Source organism: Calonectris borealis, chromosome 6, assembly GCF_964195595.1.
Source record: "Calonectris borealis chromosome 6, bCalBor7.hap1.2, whole genome shotgun sequence".
NCBI lineage: Eukaryota > Metazoa > Chordata > Aves > Procellariiformes > Procellariidae > Calonectris > Calonectris borealis.
The window spans coordinates 21,582,464-21,607,272 of NC_134317.1; the positions used below are offsets into that span (position 1 = coordinate 21,582,464).

The window sequence follows — 24,809 nt, forward strand, 5'->3', positions numbered from 1 at the left end:
TTTGCTGTATGCAATTTACAAAATGTGAAGCACACCCTGTCTCCTAACCCTCAAGTCATTCTCTTCCCACGGCAAGACAAAACATAGAATAGATATCAGTTATACAAGCCCAGAGTTTACCAGAAGCTCAAATGGTACTAGGATAGCCAAAGAACCAGAGTACCAGCTCTTAAAGCCTTCAGATCAGCTCGTCTATCAGCTTTGAAGACAACAGGGTAAAACTATGTGTTGGGAACACAGAAAGACAACTGGATAACAGATCCCCGAACAGCAGGGATTGTCTACTCACGTAACAAATTCTACTAGAGCTATGGCATAAAATCAGAATACAGTAAATACTGTAGAAAAATTCACAGAGATGGATGCTTCATTCCACAAAGTCCTATCTTCTGGTTTAGAAAACTATTTAAGGAGGATGCTTTATTTGGTCAACCAATTTCACAGTTCTCTTCATTATAAGACAATAGATTTGTAGAAAATCCTGGAGCAAGTGGCTGTGCTACTAGTAGTAATGCATGACTGGTTTAAAGATAATTAGCTTTTTCCTCTTATTAGATATATTATTCCTAAAGGATGCCTCCAGGATGGCTAATTTAAAATCTCTTTTGCTACTGACAGTTGCCGAAAGAAAAGATGTAGCATAATAGAGGAAGACTCTAGGCAGTGAGAAACAGTAGGCAATGAGAAAAGCAGAGCAAAAGACGGGGCAATGAAGGCCTCAAATACTGGTGAGTTAATAAATATAAAACATATTTAAGACAAAAACATATTTAAGACAAATTTATACATGGTAATGTACAAACTGGTACAGATCTGATGCTTTCTTCTGAAAGAGAAAAAGAAGATATAATACAGACTGCTTTAAAAGTGTCTGTAAAAAGCATTTAAGAAATAGGAAGCAAAAAGGTGAACAGGTGAAAGAAAATGTGAAGTATTTGAATCTGTTTTTTTCTGCAGAACTGCTGACTTCCAATTCAATTTTCCTTACTCCATTTGTGTAAGAAGTTGGCTGTGCAGCAAGCAGGGCTCAAAATGGCTTAAATTTCAGAGTCTAAGAACGTTAAAGCAGTCTTTTAGATAGGAGAGAGCATAAAAAATAATAAAAAAAAAACCACCTGGCTACGCGTGATTGGAAGTGATGCCTCAATCAGCTAGGGAGAAAAGGCCCTGCTATGTCCTCTTCTGCACACAGCAAACTCCCATCCTGGGAGCATAACACTTGGGGCGCCTTTGCTCTTCCCTCTCTCTCTAGTAACCAGGAGTAGTCCACAAAAACCTGAACACACGATGCTTCCCTCTCTCACCCATATCCTCTGAATTGCACTCCAGACCCCTGAGGGGGCCCATCCTCCAAGCTGAGGATTCTATATAGGATCAGAAATCCAACAAATAGAAAACTCTGTTTCAGAACCCATACCCGTAACAAATTCAAAATCTTAAAAAGCATATTTAAATAGCACATTTAATAATGTTTAAAAACTTCATTACTGGTTCTGTTACCATTCTTTCTCTAAATAAATTCTCAAATTATTTTGGCTACATACCACTAGGTTTCCAATCACCATGACCATCATGAAGACGGCAAGGCACATGGGTTGGCCTGCAACTTCCATGCAGTCCCACATCGTTTCTATCCATTCTCCACACAGCACTCGAAATACAATCAGGAAAGAGTGGAAAAAGTCATACATGTGCCAGCGTGGAAGTTTACAGTTCTTGGAGATCTTGCAGACACAGTCCTTGTAGTTTTTCCCAAACAGCTGCATCCCAACCACAGCAAAAATGAACACAATGATGGCCAGCACTAGGGTCAGATTCCCCAGAGCCCCCACTGAGTTGCCAATAATTTTTATCAGCATATTTAGAGTTGGCCAAGATTTTGCCAATTTGAAAACTCGCAACTGAAAAACAAAAATACAAAGACATTATTTGCAGTAGTTACAAAAACGCTATAGAAATAAAAAACAGATTATGAACTAGTGACTCTCAGCAATAACAAAAAGAAGAAACTTCAACATGATTCCAGCAACCATAACTTACACAGAAACAGGAGTTTCATAAAATCCACACTTTTCAAGCTTAATAAATTTTAGACTTTGCTCTTTTTTTGTGTAGTATATCTGTATTCTTTTCTACATGAAAGAGACAACACGCTGGTTGAATTTGTTCAGATAGTGAATTCTGAACATGGCATACATCTCAACGATTATGTGCAGAAACAAATTAAAAAAAACAGTGAAGCTCAACAGGATTCTACTGAAGGAAAATAAAGGATTCTGAAATCCTCAAAGAATGGGGTCTTCCAAAAGAATATTGCCTCCAACAAATTTAAAACGGATCAGACAGACCCACAGTCTGGAAAAAAAAGCCAAACACAAGCCCTAAGTCAAACATTTCAACTTACGAAGGGGAAAAAAGTATAATTCATACTCTTTCTTACCCATAACCCACCCAAAATAAAAAAGGTATTAAATATTTTTTGTTTTCAGATAAAAGCAAAATGGAAATGCAAAATGGAAAGAGACCATGGGGAAAGAATGTCTCATAGTTCATTTCTCATTTTTAAAATAAAAATATTTTTCTAATAAAAGAAAGCATTCCTTTTTTGCCAAGGGGGAAAGAAAAATCAATCTTTTTTAAATTGAAAAAAAAAAAAAAGAATTTTATAATTCCTATATTTTAAAAGAACACTTCTATTCTTTTTGCAATTTCCAGATATGGAAGTAGACAGAAACTACAAATGTTTTATTTATTTATATCTCTCAATATGCATTAAATAAATTGTACACTTCACTGTGCTTTAGCCATCTGTGTTAAAACAATTACAATAGAATTATAGCTCTTTCCCTTGAAAAAATACTTAGCTGCTTCTGAACCATAAAACGGCACAAACTATTCAGTGATAACAAATAATTTTGTAAAATATGCTTGCAGAGATATCCTGTGACACTTAGTAAAAAATATACATATTACTAAAAAGTCTTATTTACATGAGTACAGTTAAAATACAAATATAATGCATTAATTAATGCATATATATTATTATCACTAATTTATTTACCAATCTGAATGATCGGAGAACGGATAATCCATCCACATTTGACAGAAAAAGCTCCACCAAACTAAGGGTAACTATAAAACTATCGAAAATATTCCAGCCAACTTGGAAATAATAAAAAGGATGCATGGCAATTATCTTCAGAACCATTTCTGCTGCAAAAATTCCAGTAAAAACCTGAAGGAAGAATGTTTATTGTTACTTTGTAGATGAGTATGAATAAGTTGAACCAGAAGATAAAGAACAACTTAAGTAAGAATTAACAACCATCTTACAGCAGGATGTCAGTAAGGAAAATTATCACAAGCTGAACCTCACAGAGAAGATAAGTGGCAATATCAAAAGCTGTAGCATAATTCTGTTAATTTCAGTTAAACCCGAGGTGCATTAGTGAATAGTGAAGAATAAACTATTCCTAACAGACCTCCTGTTTGCTCCTCATATCTGCCATCCGTATAATTAAAGGAACTTTCCTCAGCAAGATAGTAACAGTTGCACTTGCCACAATGGAAGCCACTTTAACAAAGGTGTGTGGAAAAATATAAATTGGTCATAAATTGGAGAGTGACGTGCTATTAAACAAAGTCTTCATGAGAACTCGCAGATACAGTAAGCATATCTTCTCTTTCTTAGCTGCCAAAAAAAAGGCCAATTATGCCGAGGCTCATGTTTGAAGTAAAACTCCTTTCTGCCTCTGAATGCCTCTGATGCCTTCTGAAGCAGAAAGCAAACAAGGCCTCTGAAAAGGGAGTAAATTCATTGTTTTTACTGTAAATGTATGACCACCAGTATCTACAGAACTGCATAAATTACCATCTTTTACTAGAAAGATGAAAAAAATTTAAAAAAATCAGGAGCATTTGACAATCTTTAAAAGATAGGGCTACACAATTCAAAAAGCAAGAAATCAACTGCTGAAACTACACCTGTATTATAGTGGCATTTTAGCTGACTGGAAGTAAACAAATTCTTATCAGCACGAAGAATTTTTATTAAACAAATTCTTATCAGCACTTATACTCACACAGCTCAAAATTAGATTAATATTAAGCTACTGCATTAATTAATATTAAGCTACTGCATTACATATGAAAGGAAAAAATGGTTGTGTTTCCAGGGTAAAACACACAGGCATGATCACAAGACAACCCCCTGCAACAGCTAATGATCCTCCCTTATTCGTCTTCCTTGTCTTTCTCCTCAAATACATCCTGAATCTATTTTAAACAGCAACATGACATGATTGTCTTCTACTGATTTTGATCTCTGACTCCAGGTTAAGTTGAAAACATTGAATTATGTCTGTATTGGCTAAAAACATCAGCATACAATTTAAATGTTGGCACATTAACAACTCTGGACTTAAACCTGAATACATTCCCAACACGTACTAGAATTTAATATATTCTAATAACCTAATTGTTTTATTATTTGGTTACATTATAATCACCAGAATTACCACTTACAATAAGCATAGGTTAAGAAGTATACCAGATAACATTATCTGTATTATTGCCATTATAAAACAAACAAACCAACCACCCCAAACCTGACCTACAGACTGTGTCCACTAGGGAACAAAACCCAACTGTATCAACAGACGCTCTTGGAATAAGTCACACATTCTTTGCTATACAAATTGTTATGGACCAATCAAAGCAACATTCTTCATGGAAATACAAAAATAACACAAAAAATAACAGTGCAAAATAATAATCCAAAATAACACCCAACTCTTCTTGTGTTATGAATGATATTTACAGTAGAAAGGATCTCATTTGGCTCCTACTTTTTTTGTAATACTAAACATAAACAAGTCAGATTTCTTTTGGTTTCATGTCATTCAAACTCTGGTTGTTGAAAGCTCTATGTGCAGAAATTTTAATGTAGAAATCAAATTCTTAAATACAACATATCTCAAACGGTATTTTTAGACTATTTTTAGTACAATTAAACCTTTAACATTTATTTTATGGGATGATAATAAAAATAATAAAAGTAATTCTATTTCAAAGAGAAACCAGGTTCCGACTGTATCAAATTATATAGTTTGATGGACTTACCTGATTTCCTATTTTAAGTACATTACTGAAATTGCTACTCATTGGATAATATTCCATGGCCATAAATGCTGTGTTTAAAAGTATGCAAACAGTGACAGCCAGATCAACAAATGGATCCATTACAATAAATTCAACTACATCCTTTACTTTTAACCAGGGCTCCCAACAGTTCCAAATTAAGAAAGTGTGGGCAAACTTATACCAGCAAGGTGGACATTTTTGCCTGGATTCTTCAAGTTCTGGGAAAAAAAGAAATGTATAGTGAACAAGTTTTGGAAAAAGTGAAGACAAATTTTTGTTTATTTGCTTTTCCAGGTTTTAATCTTTATTCCTGGAGCCACTGAGGATGTTTGGAGGAACCTCCTCAGATTTCCAGGAACTTAACTTATTTTTGCTGACTGAAAAGGTTTTAAAAGAAAAGCCTCAAGAGTTTTGAGCTAATAATTTAAAAAGTTGTCTATTTTTAATATCATATGATCTTGTTCTAAAACAAAAAACCCCCAACTATTTATGCTTACATTTAGGGATAGTTTTCTCAGTAAAACTTCCAACTTCACAGTCCTCTCAAATGTGTAATTATTTATTTTCAGGAGAAATAAGATTAATTTCACCATGAAAAGGTTTCTGAAAACTATTCAAGCTTTTTCAAGAATTTCAGTAATAATAATTTCACTGTTCCAAATAATCCTACTACAAATTTCCTTCACCTTATTAACTAAGGCCTGGCCTTTAATTTTCTGTAACATTTTTACAGTATAGTTAGTGGAAAATTTATCACAAGGTATTTCTTCCAATAACTGTATTACTAAACATGAATAACTAGTATAAAACACATACATGTTATCTATTTTAATTAGAAAGTGTTTCTTAGTTTAGCCTGCTTATCAGATTCCTTCATTTGCTTTTTTCAGTATGTACATGAACTTTTGTTCTATTATTCAGTTTATGTATTTGCAATGGCTACATATTTTTTGTCTTCTGTATTTGCACGGTGATATAATACCTTCAAGCAAGTCTAAGATTATGTCAAGAAAGTTCACGCATCTGCAGTTACAACACACCTTCCATTGTATTTGTGATAATGCCAGCTATACTCATGGCTCTTTGCCTTAAACTGGGATCCTCCAGCAACTCCATTGGTATTTGATATGAACTTCTACGCCTCTTTTTTATTTCTATTTCTGTAGTAGTGCTCTATTAAAAAAAAAAAGTGGTGGGGGGGGCATAAATTACATTCAACTTTAGAAATACAGCAAAACAGGTATCAGAAAGACTCTTCAGTTTCAATGAATTCATAATAGATAAAGCTTTGTATTTAAGTGCTGTTACATCAGATTTTTTTTCCATTATACATATAACATATGCCTAGTGTTTTTTTTAAATGGCTATTTTCATGTTATACTTCTGAATACTGTTAATACTTGTACTAAAAAAAGATTTTGATATTTAGTTCCCAGATTACCATTGCGGTATAGTTAACTGCTATTAACTCCACACAAAGAAATTTTGGAGAAGGTCATAACCAGGGAAACTAACCAAGACTGTTGCAGCACGGGAATTTTTCCGATTCCAAGTTCCTAGTTCCATGCTTTCTCTACCAATATTTCACTTCCAAACTAGTTCAATCACAAGATACTTACAAGAAGTGATTTATGCTAGGAAGTTTTCTGCAATAACAATTATTCTCCAAAAGTAATTTTTATAGATCAGTCTTGATCTCTATACCCATTCAAAACTGATTTAAAGGATATCTTTTACAGTGAATAGCTATAATCTCTTTTTTTATTTTATGAATTTCAATTGAAGAAACAAAGGAAGTCCGACTTAATTGACCCAAAAAATGAATACTTTTTTTTTAAAAAGTATTTTATTAAAAAAAATGAAAGCTGTGTTATAGTTGTATCATTGAACACACCTCAATTATAAAAAAGTTTTGAATGCATGAGCATGGGTAGATTTTTTTTTCAGTAAATTAAATAAATGCATGAAAATGAAAGTATAATAAACTGCAAGAAGATTTTAACTGTAAGGAATCTGGTTGATAACTATAAGGAATCTGGCTGATGTACTTTCAGATGCTGTGACCTGTGTAAAAACTTTTGTTTCAATAAAAGAAGGTTTCTAGGAAAAAACATGCAACGGATCCCTCTGCTCCATTCCCAAAGCAGGCTGAGGGAAAAGGGAAAACTGACCAGAAGGACAAATGGATATGCATGTACTTTTTTTTTTTTTAGTTATACCCTGATCCTACGCAGTGAGGAACTCAGATCATCTCTGAGACCCAGGAGAAAAAAAAGCTTTCCGAGTTTCTAAAATATCAACATAATCTTAAAGGCTATGCTACATTTGCACAATACCAAATATATGGACAGGGGGGGAAAAAGTAGAACCAGCAGATTACTGATAGAGAATTAGGAAACACATTTAAAGGGAGGCTAAAACCATAAAGAAAGAAAAAAATCAAACCAACGTAATAATACGCAGAATGTTTAGAAAGTTGAGCACCCTATTTTGGGTTCTAAAACAGATTTAGCAATGGAACATTACTAATTTGATTCACCATGCAGATGCATTCATACCCTTGTTCTGCAGGTATATAAAAACGTGCTACTTTGTTCTCTTTCATTTTCATGCTTCAGCCTCTCACTTTTGAGTGAATCACTGTAAACCCATTTCATTACAGTAAGATATGCAAAAGCATTCACAACTTCTCAACCATTTTCAAAGCATTTCACGCCATTAAAACATTATCTGGTGCAATAAAGAAAGGTCATGAAACCCGGAGTAATTTAAAACTTTCTTACATTGTCATCAGTTGTCGGTTTATCTATTATCACCTCTGGCAGAAGCTGTCCAGTAGGCGACAATAGACCTGGTGGTCCATCCACTAAGGAAACCACCCCATTGCAATCCACAGTGCTGTGCATCTTCCCATTCACTGGAAACAGTGTCAGCCTTCTTGATGATCTACTAGCCTGACTAATGTTACTACTGCGCCGTTCACCGTGTCTGCGTGGCAAAAAGAGAGAACCTCTTCTGCTCCCATTATCCTCAAATGTGCTGTGCTCATCATCAGCAAAGTCATTTTCAGATCCTATCTCTCTTCCATATTCTCTAAAACTGAAAAGACTTGTTCTGCTACTACGTCTGGGAGAAAAAAGGGAGCCACGAACACTCAGTAAAGACTGCAAAGGAAACATAAACAAAATGACCGGCTGAAGATTTTAAATATACAAAATGCATGTCTATGTATTAAAAAAATAATGATTTATATTCCCCAGGCATCTGTCAGTATTATTTTTAATACAGTGCCTTAGGGAGATTTCAGACACATGCACTAGAGATGAGAGTCATCTGAATGGGTAAATTTACAGTATGCCTAAAACAATTATTGGAGAGAAAAAAATGAACATGCATAAGGCCATAGTAGTTTCCAAACAGAAAAATCAAGGCTTCTAGAAATTCTAACGATCTACATAGATTTTGTTAAAAGATATCAATACCCTTAGTCTTCTGCACTGATACATTATACTTAAATTTTCCTTCTATGAATTAAAAAGGGATTTCTATTTCAAATTAACTAGGAAAATGCAATGTTGCTATGCATGTTAAGACCCACCAGATCCTAAACAATAAAATGAGAGAGATCAAAACACTTGTTTAGGTACACTCTAGAAAATTTTGCCAACAGTAAATCGGTATTTAAAATAATGCAACATTATTTTTCCTTGGTTGTATCACTTTGCAAAGTTGCAGTGAAGTTTGTTGGATATTACAGTTATCTCACAAACCCCCAAAATGACAACTGCACCATTCACAGTACCTGGTGGGGCGATGTGAACGGCTTCCCATAAGCAAGTCTGTTCCCATCGAAAGAAAAACGGAAACCTTCCCTTCTGATACTGCCATCTGATTCAGATTTTGGAAGCTTTTCATCCTTCTTGTCATCCTCTTCTCCAGAGAGCTCCCTCTGCCTTCTTTTCTTCCTTCTATTTCTCCTTTCTTTGGCACTTTTTGAGCTAAGCTTGGATGCTCCTGAAGAACTATCTGAGGGTCCACCAATTCCACTTTCACCGCTGTACTCAGTCATCTCTGCTGCAGCTTCTGCTATTGCCTGCCACAGCAATTATTTAATGTGATGCTTTACAAATCACACCATTTTTTAAAGAAAGCTATAGTCCTTTTTCCTAAGATTTATATCAAATTACTTCTAGATGTGTGACAAAAGCCTAGATGGTTTTGTGCAAAACTTCAAATGGAATTCTGTAATATGAGTTAAAATAAAAGGGCAGTTATGAAGTTGCCGTTCGGAGTTCTACTTTGCATCTATATCATGGAGTCAGCCTGCATTGTGTACAGCATTGTGCCACAAAGTTCATTAGAAAATACTTGAAAATTAATACATTTATTAATTAGAGTGAATGCAATTGCAAACAAAAGAGCTAAACAGAGTCATACTTCAGTTTGTATTAATTTAGTAAACTAATTTTAACTGTTATTGTAAGTAACAGCTTCCTTAAGCTGCTCTTAGGAAAAAACTTTGGGGTACTACTTCCAGTCTTTGATTCACTGGTGATAACACAAGTAGCAAAAATTAGTCAGAAATTTATGGATAAATATATTTGAAACTCCAATCAAGGCTTGACAAGTATTTCACAAATATTGCAATTATTTCTAAGCTAAGAATTTGGAAAACCATCATCACAGGTTACTAGATACTACCCCTAGACAAGAAATATTTATTTTAAAACTATTATTCTGATTTGGGGAGTACTTTTTGTTCTCAGTTCAGAAATTTATTAACACTTCAGACATTATACATTTAAAAAGCAATAAAAAGTCATAGAGAAAGCAGTCTAAAGTACTTGTGAGGTATGTAAAAGAATGGCTTTTTAAAAATATGTTAATTTAATGATTGGTTTTGTTTTGAACGAATAGCATGCAAAGGAATATACTAAAGCTCAAACTTTTGTTAGAAAATACCTGAGCTGCTTCTTGCTGCTTCCTCAGCTGTTCAAGCATCTGCTGCAAGTCTGCCTCCCTCTGTTCAGCTTCAACCATAGTTGCTTGATTTTGTTCTTCATAGGCCATGGCAACCACAGCCAAAATCAGGTTAATCAAATAGAAGGAACCCAGAAAAATGACCAGAACAAAAAATATCATGTATGTTTTGCCAACGGCTCGTAGTGTCTATAGGAGAAGAGAAATGATCCATCTGGTGAAGACATGCATCAGTTCTGCAGTTCATAAGCAATTACTGAATTTGAAAAGTGCAAAACTATTATTGAGTTGTTCTTCCTTCTGTAATAAGATCATACAAGCTTTCTGAATTACAAAGTAATCAAAATAAAGGGAGCGTTCATGTATGTGAAAAACATGTTTAAAGATCATGCTGCTTTGAGACAATCCTCTTTTAATGCCTAATAACCTTGAAAAGGATATGGGATCAGGGTAATTAATGTAAATCACACATCACAGGTTGGATGCTTAGTATGCTACCATGTATTAGCATGCTTTCCCCTTCAAATAACCAAAAGAATTAAAAATGGCACAATTGATTAAATAATTAAAAGATAATATTTATTATAATTAACAGATTTTCACACACCATATAATGAAAAGCTATGGTAAGAAAAGTAATTTATATCAAGACATGCATCCTTAGTTATCAAAAATAGGATTCAAAGTACAAAAATTAAGATTCAGATTTTGCAGTCACACAGCACTTTTACAATTTAAACTCAATATTAAAGTTTCTGAAAATAAGATCTTATCATGAGGCACAAAATGAAACATACACTATAAAAATTAAATAAAGGATCAAAAAAACCTCATGTGCCTCTTCAGAAATCATGTGAGATTCTGTAGCAAGTGTCTGCTTAACTCTGCAACTGAATTTGCTTCCTTTCATAAATACTGTTCATTTTCAATTGCTAACATTAGCAATGGTATGTAATATAAATATGAATGGCCTTTCCATGTTTGATTTGGGGCCAGTAAAACACTAACCACAATTTTTACTATACACTCACCAGCTGATAAAGATTTTCCCAGTAGTCCTGTGTCATCAGTCGAAACAGTGACAAGAAAGCCCAACTGAATGTGTCAAAGCTAGTATATCCATAGTTGGGATTTCTACCAGCTTTCACACAGATAAACTCTTCTGGACATTTACTAGTAGGAAAAAAAAAAGAAAAAGAAAAAAAATAAAGCAATGCATATGAAAAATCATATAACACTAAAATTGTTTTTAAATTATTGTACCTTGAGCTTCTAATGAAGGTTCATTAGATCTAATCTGTGAAGGGGGCTGCTATTTGTGGCTTTTTAAAAATTAGTGAGGAAATGAAAAGAATGTTCTTTAAAAAAATCCACAAAAGAGCAAACAAATAAATGAAAATCTTTCTTCCTACCTTCTTTCACCCTTATACACAAAATAAACCTTATTCCCACAGTTTGGTATTACCTCTACAGATACCTCTTCAATGGAAACAATATATTTACTTAACACAGAGATTCCATAAGGTGAATACTTCCATGCAAAAAAAAGAAAGTCAGTATACATATTTTATGCTGAATTTTGTCTGTCAGCAGGGTTGGCATACCAGATTTCTTGGTTTCTGCAGGTTCTTGAATTAGTCAAGTCAAATTAACAAATTCTACCAATTCCTCTACAGCAAATAACCCTCATAGAGATACTTTTATCTCCTGAAACTGTACATATCAGTTTTGACAGAAGGTGATCCAATCTTGATATCAACTGTAGGCACACTGTTTCAGTTATGATTCCATTCTTGAAGGGTAGAAGAGGTTCTTGCCTCCAAAACCTCCATAGAAAGACAGTATAAAGATTTCTTTTCATGTATGTGTATGTATATTAGATGCGTATTTACACACATATCAAATTATCTGATAGTTACTTACATATATCCATGAAATACTTACAAAAAAGAGATTTAAGTATATATAATATATATATATATATATACACTTAAGAAAGTATATATAGTTTCAAAGCCATAACCAACCAAATCAAGGGATGGACTGATATATCATTAGAATAAAGAATTATGTGATTTTGTTACAAAGAATTGTCACAAAGAGAGAGCAAGACGGTGCCATGCATGCAGTCCACAGACAGAAGAATCCTGAAGATGTCTTCGTAAAAGTTGGTCATAAGTCAAAGTGCCCCATGCCTATTTTAGAGATGAGAAATGGCATGAAACCCATGATAAAGAAGTATGTTCTTATTAAGTCATTGATAATGCAATATCTACCTGCTGAAATGGAATTTTCTAGTTACATAAGAGTTTTTAAAAGAAATTTACAGCCAAGTATCTTCTCATTTAACATTATTATTCATTCAAGTGTTTACTTACTATGAACCATGACCACATATTATTGACTGTGAAGTTAGGTAGCTAAATTAGCTTTTTGAGTGATATTTTTTACATTTTGTTTAGACAGCCAGTATGTAGTTCTCAGTGTACCTTACCCTGCATCTGAGCTATTGCCACAAAGCAGAAAATCCTTTTGTCCTTCTACGCGATAGAAATGACCTAAAGAAAAAATAGGAAGCGACATGATTACAAACGGAAGGAGGTGGGTTGGTTTTTTTTTTGTAACGATGAACCTAGAACACTGATTAGAACAACATAAATTGCATATTCTCTTCTTGAGTCATAACAAACACTGAATATCCTTCCAAAATCTGATGTTCAATTAGTGACAGAAAGAAAGCACAAAGCTTAAAACTCCTTCTCTTATTCAGTAGGTAGATTGTAATCAGACAATTAAAGCCCATCTTATTTAAAATTGAACTATTTATAATGACTCGCTAACAGTTTTGAAGTCAGAGCCACATTAACTAGCACATCCTGTGACTGAAAGTATGGAGGTAGCATTTAAAAGGAAGATGGATGTTCCAATGACAATGTTATAACAGCTGCTGTACTATAAACAACTTTACAGAATTTTTCTTTTAATTATAAGATGATAGCCTTCAGAAATAAATTAATATATTTTGTTATTAATGATTAACAACTGTGCTGTCCTTAAAAAAAAAAAAAAGAAACAAGAAAAAAGAATATAGATAGAAAGATGATAAAAATTGGGGAAGAAGTTGATATGAGTGAGGGCAGACTCCATTCAGAGTGACCTAGGCAGGCTGGAGGAATGGGCTAACAGGAGACACAGAAAATTCGGCAAAGACAAGTGCAGAGTTGTGTGCCTGGGAAGGAAGAGTCCCTTGCAATGACACAGGCTGGGAGCTGACTGGCTGGGGAGCAGCTCTGCAGAAAAGGCGCTGGGGGTCTTGGCGGACAGGCAGCAAGGTGACGGTGAGCCAGCAGTCTGCCCTGGCAGCCAAGAAGGGCGACAGCCTCCTGGGCTGCATGAACAGAAGCACAGCTAGCAGAGCAAGGGAAGGGACTATCCCCCTCAGCTCAGCACTCATTAGACTGTACCTGGAACATTGTGTCCAGGTTTGGCTCCCCCACTGCAAGAACAAGATTGATAAAGCGGAGCAAGTTCAGCAGAGGGTCACCAAGGCCATGAGGGGGCTGGAGCATTCGCCCTGTGAGGAGAGGCTGAGGGACCTGACATTGTTCAGCCTCGAGAAGGGAAGGCTGTGGGGGGAGTTGGTAGAAGGCATCCAGCAACTGCAAGGAGGTTATCAAGGGGACAGAGCCAGGTTCTTCTCACTGGTGGGTGGCAGGAGAATGACAGACAATGGGCATAATTTGAAACAAGAGAGGTTCCGACTGGTTATAAGGAGAAACTTTTCACCATGAGGACAGCCAGGCACTAAGATCTGGAAAAGAGATAAAGATCTGGAAAAAAACTCTTATCCTAACTAAACTAATCTTCTGCCATCCTCAATTAATATCTTCAATGTACCTTTCAAGCTGACAAAAGGCTTTGGTTTTCACAAGGTAAAACATTACTGTAGTATTTAAATATTCAGAAACAGCCTATGGGATGAAGAATATTTGAAGATAGGAGGGTTCTAAACCGAACACTTAAATCAAATCTAGTGATGCCAAAATCCTACCATTCAAGAACAGTACTTACACAAATGTTAGAAAAATTATAATCCTATTACTTCCATAGTATCTTTAGAGATGGCCAAAACTCTAAATGTTCAGATACCGATCTAAATGCCAAGTGCCAATACTCTGACATGTGGATCCAAGATCTGTGCGTATCTTTTCAAGTGAATCTGGCCTTGTTCCTTAATAAATGAAAACGCACAGATGTTAAGAAAAGCCACTAGAGGGTATCACCCTCAGCCACAGTTGATTGGCATATGATATGCTGAAAAAAATATTAGGAGGACCCACAACTGAGCCCAGTGAAATTATAATGCAACTGACACATACAAATGATTAAGAACAGGTTATATGAGAAAGGAGGAATACAAACACAACTAGATGGAACTGCCTTGCCTGCATCAGCACTCTGTAGAGACTCCCAGCAAAGTCAACAGTTATAGCATAGGAAGCAACTGACATTCTGGAATATTTTAATTCTGTCTTTTAGTTTTAGATTGCTACTTAGTGGGAAATGGAAATATAGAAACTATATACCGTATTTGAAGAGAGAATTCACAAGTGTTTTACAGCACATAAGCTATCAGCCAAAATTGCCCACAAAGCTGATAAATAGCACTATCACCAACTTCATTTTCATGTCCCTTCTTAGGCAAATAAACTAGCTAAAATCATAGATTGCACAGAAAATGTAAATACAGTCACAGAATTTCCAGAACTTTAACAATTCAGAAGTATAGAAAGAAAATCTGAAAATACACAAAACAGCAGATAACTTTAATTCCATTTTTAAGTAAGGAAGGAAATATGACTCATCAAAACTCAGCCTATAACAACCGTATTTTCTTTTACTTTTGGGTCAATGAGGAGGAAAGCTAGCATCCATTACTCTACCAATTTCTGTTTACTTAAATACGCTACTTTTACAACTAATTACTGAGCAATACCCTGTAAATTCACTTCCAGCACAAACACAAACATAAAAATGAATCAAATTTTTGGCAATTAAAAGTTGTTATACATTTCATGGTTCATTTTGTATTACAACTTTACTCGTGCTATCACTTAAAATGACACAAGTAAAAAAAATAAATATCTGTGTTTCTGACCCAGTCTGAATGTTATCACTTCAGTCTACAGAGATTGTCGAAAAATATCTGGATAAAGATGCCTTTGTCAGCCCCCTTGGTAACAACAAGAGGTCCTACAGAGAATACCATCTTCTTCCCCACCAGAATCTCTACTTGCCTAGTGAGTTCTTTATTTCACAGAGAGCAACTGGTTTTTTACCTCTACCTAATAATAAAAGTACATCTTAACTAGGAAATCTCTGCTATTTATCTGGGGCTTCTCTGTCTTATTTATAACCTAAAGATACAAGGAGAGGCTAAGAGAATTGGTTTTGTTCAGCCTTGAGAAGGCTAAGGTGTGCGTGGGGGGGGATCTTCATGCTACCTACAAGTATCACATGAAAGACTGTAACGAAGATGAAGCCTGACTCTTCTCAGAGGCACACACTGAAAGGATAAGAGGTGACTAGCAAAAAGTTTGAGCATGGGAAATTCTGAATTGATTTTAAAAAAAGTGAGACTGGTCAAACACTGAAACAGGCTGCCCAGAGAGGCTGTGGTATCTCAATCCTTGGAGATATTAAAAACATGACTGGACACGGCGCTGCGCAATCTGCTCTAACTGGACCTGCAGCTCAGCAGTAGTTGGACTGGACGACTGTGGAGATTCTGTCCAACCCACATGATTCTGTGATTCTAAAACCAACCTAACCCTATAAATACATTTTTAAGTGCAGTTAACAGAAAGAACAATCATGTCAGCATGAGTGTGGGATGCAACACATAATAATCCCTACTCTTTGTCATCCTATTTAATTGATTTTTATCTTTAGCCTATAGTATGAAACAGTAATCTTGTATGAGTATGTGTTTATACACGAAAATTTTAGCAAGTTACAACAGTATTTCTTACTTTCATTCTCAATGTATGCCGTCCAATCAAACACCGTACCATTAAAGTACGGAGCTAAGTATTTTTCAAAAGATGTTGAATTTTCTGATGGCCATAGCAAGCATTTATTCTTCAAATTGCCCATGAACAGCTGCAGTCCTATTAGTGCAAATACACTCAGGCAAAACACAGTCAAGATCATTACATCTGAGAGCTTCTTCACAGACTGAATTAAGGCTCCAACAATAGTCTTCAAGCCTGCAAACAGAGGCAGATTTTTATTATGATACTAAATATTTACCTAACCTAAAATGCAATGTGAACTACTCCAACACACTATGAAATATCATGCACAGCTTCACAAAAATAGTCTTAAAATATTTTCCAAAGGAAAGAGGTACCAATAAGTCTCATTGTTCCTGACAAACTAATTTGAAAATATGAATGGGAATGAATGGTACACATTCCAGAGCACCTGCTCTTCAAATGAAGGAGTAACTTTTTATTCATGCTCTCTACATATGTAAACTACATGTAAAGAAAATTGTTCATTTTATTTTCTTCTTGATGCCTCTTGCTCCAAACCTTTGTCCATGTTCTATTCCAATACACAATATATTGGTTCTATAAAAGCAAACAAAACCAGAACACAATTGCATTGTAGTAGAAATTTTAATATTGCACTCTATTGCATCCTATTCAACTGGAGGTGGGGTTTGGTGAAGACAGGCATCTTAAGGTAATAAATACATCATGCAATTTCCATGCTAGTCTCTATTATCTTATTCCTTTGTCTTTGTTAGGGACTCAACTTTTACAACAAACTGAGATTTTCAATCCCAAATGTCTTCATAAATAGTAACATTCACATTAGTAAGAGAAAAATGAAAAGAATTAATTTTGATCCTTAATGTGGGAGAGAAAATTTGACATCATGAAATGGAAACACACACAGGCTATGTAATTCAATTTCTCATGCAAGAATGTATTAAACTCTGAGGCTGAGTGTTTCTGAGAATAAGAAAAGGGAATCAAATTGAAATTAAGACTAAAACCTGGATGCTTCTGTTAAAAATATGAGTTCAGCTTCTGTGGAATTTCAGTCAGCCTCAGTGTTTAACCTCTCTCTCACCTGGAATGACTGATATTGTTTTCAAAGCTCGGAGAACTCTGAATGTTCTCAACGCTGAGACATTGCCCAGGTCCACAAACTCTGTCACATATCTGTAGTGAGGGATTCCACACACAAACACAATAACAGCACACACAAAATTAAACAGAGGTCATGTAGAGAGCCTACAATTTTACACAGTTACTTCTTACCTGGGATTACAGAAATAGTTTTCAAAGCTCTCAATACTCTGAAAGTTCGAAGAGCTGAAACATTGCCTAGGTTTACAAATTCTGTTATATACCTGTAGGATTAAATCACAGTTATTCAGAATTAAGATAGAGTGTATACTACTTACCTGGACCTGTAATCCAGACTATTTTTTTGGAAGGGGCAACTTTAAATGAAAGATTTGCATTCATATTTTCCTGTTTCAATCAAGTTTTCCGTAAGAAACACACCCTTAAGTATTTCCATTGAATGCAAATTAAAAATGAAATGGATTTCCCTGATTTTATTGTTTAAATACTATTTAAAATTGATTGTTCCACGGTAACTTCTCTTTTGTACTGTAGGATAGTCCACTAATTCTGCTGTGTGCTACATTAGTGTAAAATATTAAAATGGAAAAAGTTGAAACACAATTCAACTACAATTCATTTTAAATTATTTAAATTATTACAGGTTCAAAAAAAGTTCTAACTGATATTGTACTTTAAAAAAATTATACACTTACGCAAAGGAAATGACAACAAAATCAAGCCAGTTCCAGGGGTCACGAAGGCAAGTAAAATCATTTATACAAAAGCCTCTTGCAAGGACTTTTACCAGAAATTCAAAAGTATAAATTCCAGTGAAAGTGTACCTATGAGAAAACATCCAAGCAAAAGTTAAAAAATTGTCGTTCAGTGATGCAACGTCACAGGCATAAAGGAAAATTACTCAAAAACAGTGGTTAGCATATGCACTGTAATAGCAGTTACAAACTCACATAAACTATGACTGTTTTCCCACCATTCTTCTGCAAGATAATTGGATTTATTTATTTTACCTGAAACACATTTTTGCAGTTTCTGGCATATAAGATTTTTAAATTTCAGCACAAATAATAATAATCATGACTAACATGAAGAAAATATTTTTGCTCAAACAAAAATTTCAGCATGGTTGCCATGTCAGAAATAAAATTCATGGGTAAGTGAAACCTAGTGTTTACTAAAGTTACTTGATGGCTGACCATGTAGGCTTGAGAATGTCAAACAATAATCCTCAGCAGAGGTATTTTCTTTAAAGAGGGGTGTGTCCCATTTTTAGATTTTGTTACACAAAATGAAGGTGCTTCATAGGGGCTATAGAAAGCATCTTCCACTCTGAAAAGCAGTAGTTTCAGGTTGAATGGATATTTTCTTTTTTTTTTCTTTTTTTTTTCTTTTTTTTCTTTTTTTTTCTTTTTTTTTTAATAAAAATGCTAAAGGAACAGCTCAAGAGGAAGAATGCATAAAAATTACTTGTACAAACATTCTGAACAAGAGTATTAATCAGAGTTTTGTTCAGAGAAAAGGGTTAACAATATCACAGCTTCTTTTCTTCCTAGAGCTTGCAGGTCTATGCTGCTTTGAGTTGCAGCTAGGATCAAACTCCAAGCTAGAAAAAGAAGAATATTGGTATTACACACAAGGGTAAGTAAAACTACATGGTCTAGCTCTTAATTTAGCTTTTAGGGGGTCCAGGAAGGCTGGACATTCTTCAGGAAGGAAGTCTTAAAGGCACAGGAGCGGGCTGTCCCCATGTGTCGAAAGAAGAACGGGCGGGGAAGACGACCGGCCTGGCTGAATGGGGAGCTCTGGCTGGGACTCAGGAAAAGAAGGAGAGTTTATCACCTTTGGAAGAAGGGGCAGGCAACTCAAGAAGAGTACAGGGATCTCGTTAGGTCGTGCAGAGAGGAAATCGGAAAGGCAAAAGCCCAGCTAGAACTCAACCTGGCCACTGTCGTGAGAGACAACAAAAAATGCTTTTACAAGTATATTAATGACAAAAGGAGAGCCAAGGAGAATCTCCATCCTTTATTGGATGCGGGGGGGAACGTTGCCACCAAGGACGGGGATAAGGCTGAGGTACTCAACGCCTTCTTTGCCTCAGTCTTTAGTAGTCAGAGCAGTTATCCTCAGGTTACTCAGCCCCCTGAGCTGGAAGACAGGGACGGCGAGCAGGATAAACCCCCCATAATCCAAGAGGAAGCAGTTAACGACCTGCTACGCCATCTGGACAGTCACAAGTCTATGGGGCCGGATGGGATCCACCCGAGGGTACTGAGGGAGCTAGCGGAGGAACTTGCTGAGCCACTCTCCATCATTTACCAGCAGTCCTGGTTAACAGGGGAGGTCCCGGACGAATGGAGGCTCGCCAATGTGACGCCCATCTACAAGAAAGGCTGGAAGGAGGATCCGGGGAACTACAGGCCAGTCAGCCTGACCTCGGTGCCGGGGAAGATCATGGAGCAGTTTGTTTTGAGGGTGCTCACGAGCCATGTCCGGGACAACCAGGGGATCAGGCCCAGCCAGCACGGGTCCACGAAAGGCAGGTCCTGCTTGACCAACCTGATCTCCTTCTATGACCAGGTGACCCGCCTAGTGCATGAGGGAAAGGCTGTGGATGTGGTCTACCTGGACTTCAGTAAAGCCTTTGACACTGTCTCCCACAGTATTCTCCTAGAGAAGCTGGCGGCTCATGGCTTAGACAGGTGCACTCTTTGCTGGGTAAAAAACTGGCAGGACGGCCGAGCCCAGAGAGTTGTGGTGAACGGAGTTAAATCCAGTTGGCGGCCGGTCACGAGCGGTGTTCCCCAGGGCTCAGTTTTGGGGCCGGTCCTGTTCAACATCTTTATCAATGATCTGGACGAGGGGATCGAGTGATCCCTCAGTAAGTTTGCAGACGACACCAAGCTGGGCGGGAGTGTTGATCTGCTGGAGGGTAGGAAGGCTCTGCAGAGGGACCTGGACAGGCTGGATCGATGGGCCGAGGCCAACTGTACGAGGTTCAACAAGGCCAAGTGCCGGGTCCTGCACTTGGGCCACAACAACCCCAGGCAACGCTACAGGCTTGGGGAAGAGTGGCTGGAAAGCTGCCCAGAGGAAAAGGACCTGGGGGTGCTGGTTGACAGCCGGCTGAACATGAGCCGGCAGTGTGCTCAGGTGGCCAAGAAGGCCAACAGAATCCTGGCCTGTATCAAAAATAGTGTGGCCAGCAGGAGCAGGGACGTGATCGTGCCCCTGTACTCAGCACTGGTGAGGCCGCACCTCGAATCCTGTGTTCAGTTCTGGGCCCCTCACTACAAGAAGGACATGGAGGTGCTGGAGCGTGTCCAGAGAAGGGCAACGAAGCTGGTGAAGGGCCTGGAGCACAAGTCTTATGAGGAGTGGCTGAGGGAACTGGGACTGTTTAGCCTGGAGAAGAGGAGGCTGAGGGGAGACCTCATCGCGCTCTACAACTACCTGAAAGGAGGTTGTAGTGAGGTGGGTGTTGGTCTCTTCTCCCAAGTAACAAGTGATAGGACAAGAGGAAATGGCCTCAAGTTGCTCCAAGGGAGGTTTAGATTGGACATTAGGAGAAATTTCTTTACTGAAAGAGTGGTCAGGCCTTGGAACAGGCTGCCCAGGGAAGTGGTGGAGTCACCATCCCTGGAGGTATTTAAAAGATGTGTAGATGAGGTGCTTAGGGACATGGTGTAGTAGGCATGGTGGTGTTGGGTTGACGGTTGGACTCGATGATCTTAGAGGTCTTTTCCAACCTTAATGATTCTATGATTCTATGATTTTTATATTTAAACCACTTAAAAATTATTAGCTAATTTAAGTATACTTACTCTACATTCTTTGTCCAGTCTGGAGGGTTACTCCATGTCATAAATACACAGTTTGTCAAAATAGTGAGCATAATGAGCATGCTGAACAATGTTGACTGTAGTTAAGGAACATACTCTTTTTTAATGCTGAATTTGCATCACACAAAACATGAGGAATTGACCAGGCTATAGAATTCTGACAACATATATGATACAAATCAGTTTACTATCACTAGCTATGTTATAAATAATGCAAAGATGTTTCACAATAATGACAGCTATACCACTAACTCTGTAATCTAGGTATACATGCTGTGCATCTCTTCCTCTGAATTTAATCGGAGGGTTAAAGTGACAAATCTTAGCTCTGATTCATTTTGAGAGAAAGAATTAAGGGCAGGAACACATTTAAACACTAACCCAAAAAACCCAGTGTTATTAAATATTAAAAAATACCAGAAATAATTTTTAACAAACCACTTGGAAAAGGATATGAATGAACCAAAATCTTAATAGCTATTCTTCTAATAATATTGAAAGGAGATAAAAGGTACAAGGCAGGTGTGGCACTGAACCTGAAGATTGTCTTCCCTTTATTCAATACTATAAATGTCTTTAAAAAAAACAAAAAGGGGGTGGGGAATAGGAAATAGGAAATAAAGGATACATGTTAGCAACCTTGCCATAAATAGAGGCTCCACTTACAAAATGTAAGTGGCCAAATTTATTTTCAGTAGAATTATACAAGCAAATATCAGGTTCTCAATTTTCACAAGCAATGAAAACCGAACACCACATATTCTTTGTCTCTGTGCTCTTAAACAAAATCTGCATTTCAGTATTTCCCAGGATTATGTAATTACATTAAAAATATAATTTAAGAAATTGTCTTTTTTTTTTTAACATTAAAAATTAATCCAGCTATATTACTTGCACTTCAGATCAAAGCTGGCAAGGCAAAACAAAGCACCTAATTAACCATTTTTGGACACTTACGAGCAACTATTTAATCATTTCAGCACTTTAAAACTGCTTCTGAGGTGAGACATCCTTGGCTTTCAAAGGCTTTACTGCCTTTATTGCCTATGCAGTCATCACTAGTACCATTTATACAACCATTTTTTATTTTTACTAGGGGACAATGAAAATGTCATCTAATAAAATCTTAATTCAATCTACATCTTATGATTATTCTCCCAAATGGCTAATATCCAGAAATAAGCAGGTTTTAACATTGAATATTTCTGTTTTCTAATGATATGCTACTGTAACAAGAAATAGATCATTTGACAGTAGCGTTCATGAAGTTGAAAAAACAAAAACTAAAATAACTAAAAAAAACTACATCTGATTAGTAGTCTTCAACATTCTGTACCAGAAAAAACCACTTCTTTAACTTAGTTGCTTCTTACAGAGATAATATAGCTCTTTGGTCACTTACATGCAAGATACTAATCTGTTGATTATCCATACTTCATTTCAAAAACCTGTCCTATGTTTTTAATTCAACAAGCATTTTATTGATTCACACAATAAAATAACCGCTTATTTTGTACTGCATTTTTAACGTAAACTCAATTTTGCTTTCATTCTGAATGTCATTCCACTTCTCATGCCTACATAAAACCATCTTTTCTTCATCTGTACTTGCCAAAGTCATCACTCTTGCTCTTTTCTCCTTTTGTTATCATTACATCTATAAAAGAAACTGAGTCACATTACAGTACATATATATAAATTTAGATTTTGTCTTCAAGTCTATATTGGGCCTATTACACAGATCCAATATTGAAACACAAAGTACACAGTTTTAGTCTTTACACTCAGTCCCACGTAAGAAGTGAATGTGGGGCTACTCACATGAATGTTATTTTTATACTGTTTTGCTGAACTGATACTGGCCACAAATCCTCTTTTACATTAAACAAAACCACAGCATTTATATAAAATTTCTGAGCAAACTTTGCATCCATGCAGATGTAAAGTGATTCTAAGAGGAATGATGCAGACTTTCAAGAACTTCCTTGCTCTGAACATAATATTATTGAGGGCATATGACCTCAAATTGTCCTACCAGTGTACTGCCCTCATGTTCCTCATGGGGCAGTGCAGGGAGAGATTACTTGCTAGGGAATTGGTATTAAAATCATCCTGATGATTAAAGTCCTGATTAAAATCATCGGGAAAAACGTAACTGGCCAGAAAAATCAAACCGTCCCCGTGAGACTCAGACAATTGCAGTGGTCCTGAAGCAAACTAGGATAACAAACTCACATCTGTAAGAGACACAAGCTGTTACCAATCCACAGAAAACACATCACATGAAGCTGGCAATATGTGATAATAATAATTTTTTTTTTTTACTTATGTCTCTCCCTAGTCAAATGGAGTTTAACATTTAACCATTTGTAAAACAAACAACGATCGTTTTGGCAGATGACTGAATGAGCACTTTGTCCAAAGACTACCTTACTGAACTAGATCCCAGGTATTGTCTGTTTCCTAGAAACCCCAGGAACAGAGTAGCCAAACAGAGGGGAAGTTTTCAAATGCTTCAGCATTCAATCAGATTTGAAGAGATTAAAGCACATCTAATGCAAAATCCACTAACTCAAAATATCATCATAAGGAAACCTTAGACATTAAAAGAAAAGCTCTTTTAAAAAAAAGGCAACTTAAGCAGAAGACTTACAGTCATATTTATAGTGTATTCAAAATAATTAACATAATATCATATACTGCATAATACTTTCAACAAGGGCTTCTGACTACCTCCACACCAGAGCACTTACCACTTTACAGTTCAACAGGAGTTTCTAATTACACTCTTAATATAAAACACTTACTTTTTTATTGACATAATATGGATCCAGGTCCTCCAGGGGCTCAGACACCATTCCTGGAGGAATATCACCATAAATAAATGGCAGTGTCTTTCCTGCCTCCAAGTCATTACTTGGCTTTGGGTGACTTTCTTCATGACCACCATCATCTTTATGCTCGTCTTTGTCACAATGAGACGTTTCATCAGCAATGCGTTTTTCAATAGCTGCAAGAGATTCTTTGGTGAAATAGAAGAAGCTGTCAGATCCTGGCGGTACCAGCATTGCGTGTGCCATCTTTTCATTCTGCAAACTTTAAATGCTTTTAGGCTCTTGTGCAAGAAGATCCTAGGAGAACACGAGAAAAAAAGAAACAGAAAATAGAGGGCAACAGCAACAAAAATCCCCAAATAAAAGCTTTTGGCATAGTCATCATCTGCCTCTTTTCTAATTCTAAAGCACTGTAGCAAGAAGTATTTTAATTAATTGTCAGATACTTAATAGAAAATTAGCTACCCTAGCTTTCCTAAAGTAACAACATGGCAAACAGATACAAGTTATGAGGTAAAGAAAAAAATGACAGGAAAAAAAAAACACGATCAAATTTGTATACAGTTTGTCAACTCTCGTTAATACAAACCTCACAACAAGACAAAAGGAAAAACATTCTCGCTTTCCCTAGCCTAAACATCAAGTTAAAACACACCTTATTGTGGAAAAAGTCAGAAATGTGTTAACACAGCTATGTACTGCAGTCAATGGTTACAAGTTCTAACATAGGGATTTATACATCAAGTTGGCACAGTACCTTAAAAAAACTTGCAACTTATATTACAAAAATAGAAAGAAAAAATATGCCCTTTCTATTACTCTTTTCATTTCAAATGGCAACACTACTCCAT

General features: G+C 36.2%; 1 protein-coding gene across 13 annotated transcripts in view; it reads right to left on the bottom strand.

The window, feature by feature from the left end:
• LOC142083561 (sodium channel protein type 2 subunit alpha-like) overlaps positions 1–24,602 on the bottom strand; it is a 52,262-nt gene extending 27,660 nt beyond the window's left edge. For 2 of the 13 annotated variants that reach the window (XM_075153121.1, XM_075153114.1), the window contains exons 1-15: positions 23,932–24,602; positions 21,580–21,698; positions 21,107–21,196; positions 17,981–18,109; positions 17,266–17,357; positions 16,155–16,391; positions 12,617–12,680; positions 11,154–11,295; positions 10,105–10,311; positions 8,945–9,235; positions 7,959–8,306; positions 6,183–6,315; positions 5,122–5,360; positions 3,062–3,235; positions 1,545–1,901 (exon numbers count right to left, since the gene is read on the bottom strand). In XM_075153121.1, coding sequence (XP_075009222.1) covers positions 1,545–1,901; positions 3,062–3,235; positions 5,122–5,360; positions 6,183–6,315; positions 7,959–8,306; positions 8,945–9,235; positions 10,105–10,311; positions 11,154–11,295; positions 12,617–12,680; positions 16,155–16,391; positions 17,266–17,357; positions 17,981–18,109; positions 21,107–21,196; positions 21,580–21,698; positions 23,932–24,204 — 2,895 coding nt within the window. In that variant the 5' untranslated portion in view covers positions 24,205–24,602. Of the gene's footprint in view, positions 1–1,544; positions 1,902–3,061; positions 3,236–5,121; positions 5,361–6,182; positions 6,316–7,925; positions 8,307–8,944; positions 9,236–10,076; positions 10,312–11,153; positions 11,296–12,616; positions 12,681–16,154; positions 16,392–17,265; positions 17,358–17,456; positions 17,549–17,980; positions 18,110–21,106; positions 21,197–21,579; positions 21,699–23,931 lie in introns of all 13 variants that reach the window. The other 11 variants (XM_075153120.1, XM_075153115.1, XM_075153122.1 and 8 more) reach the window with 10 other exon arrangements.
• Positions 24,603–24,809: the final 207 nt, after the last annotated feature.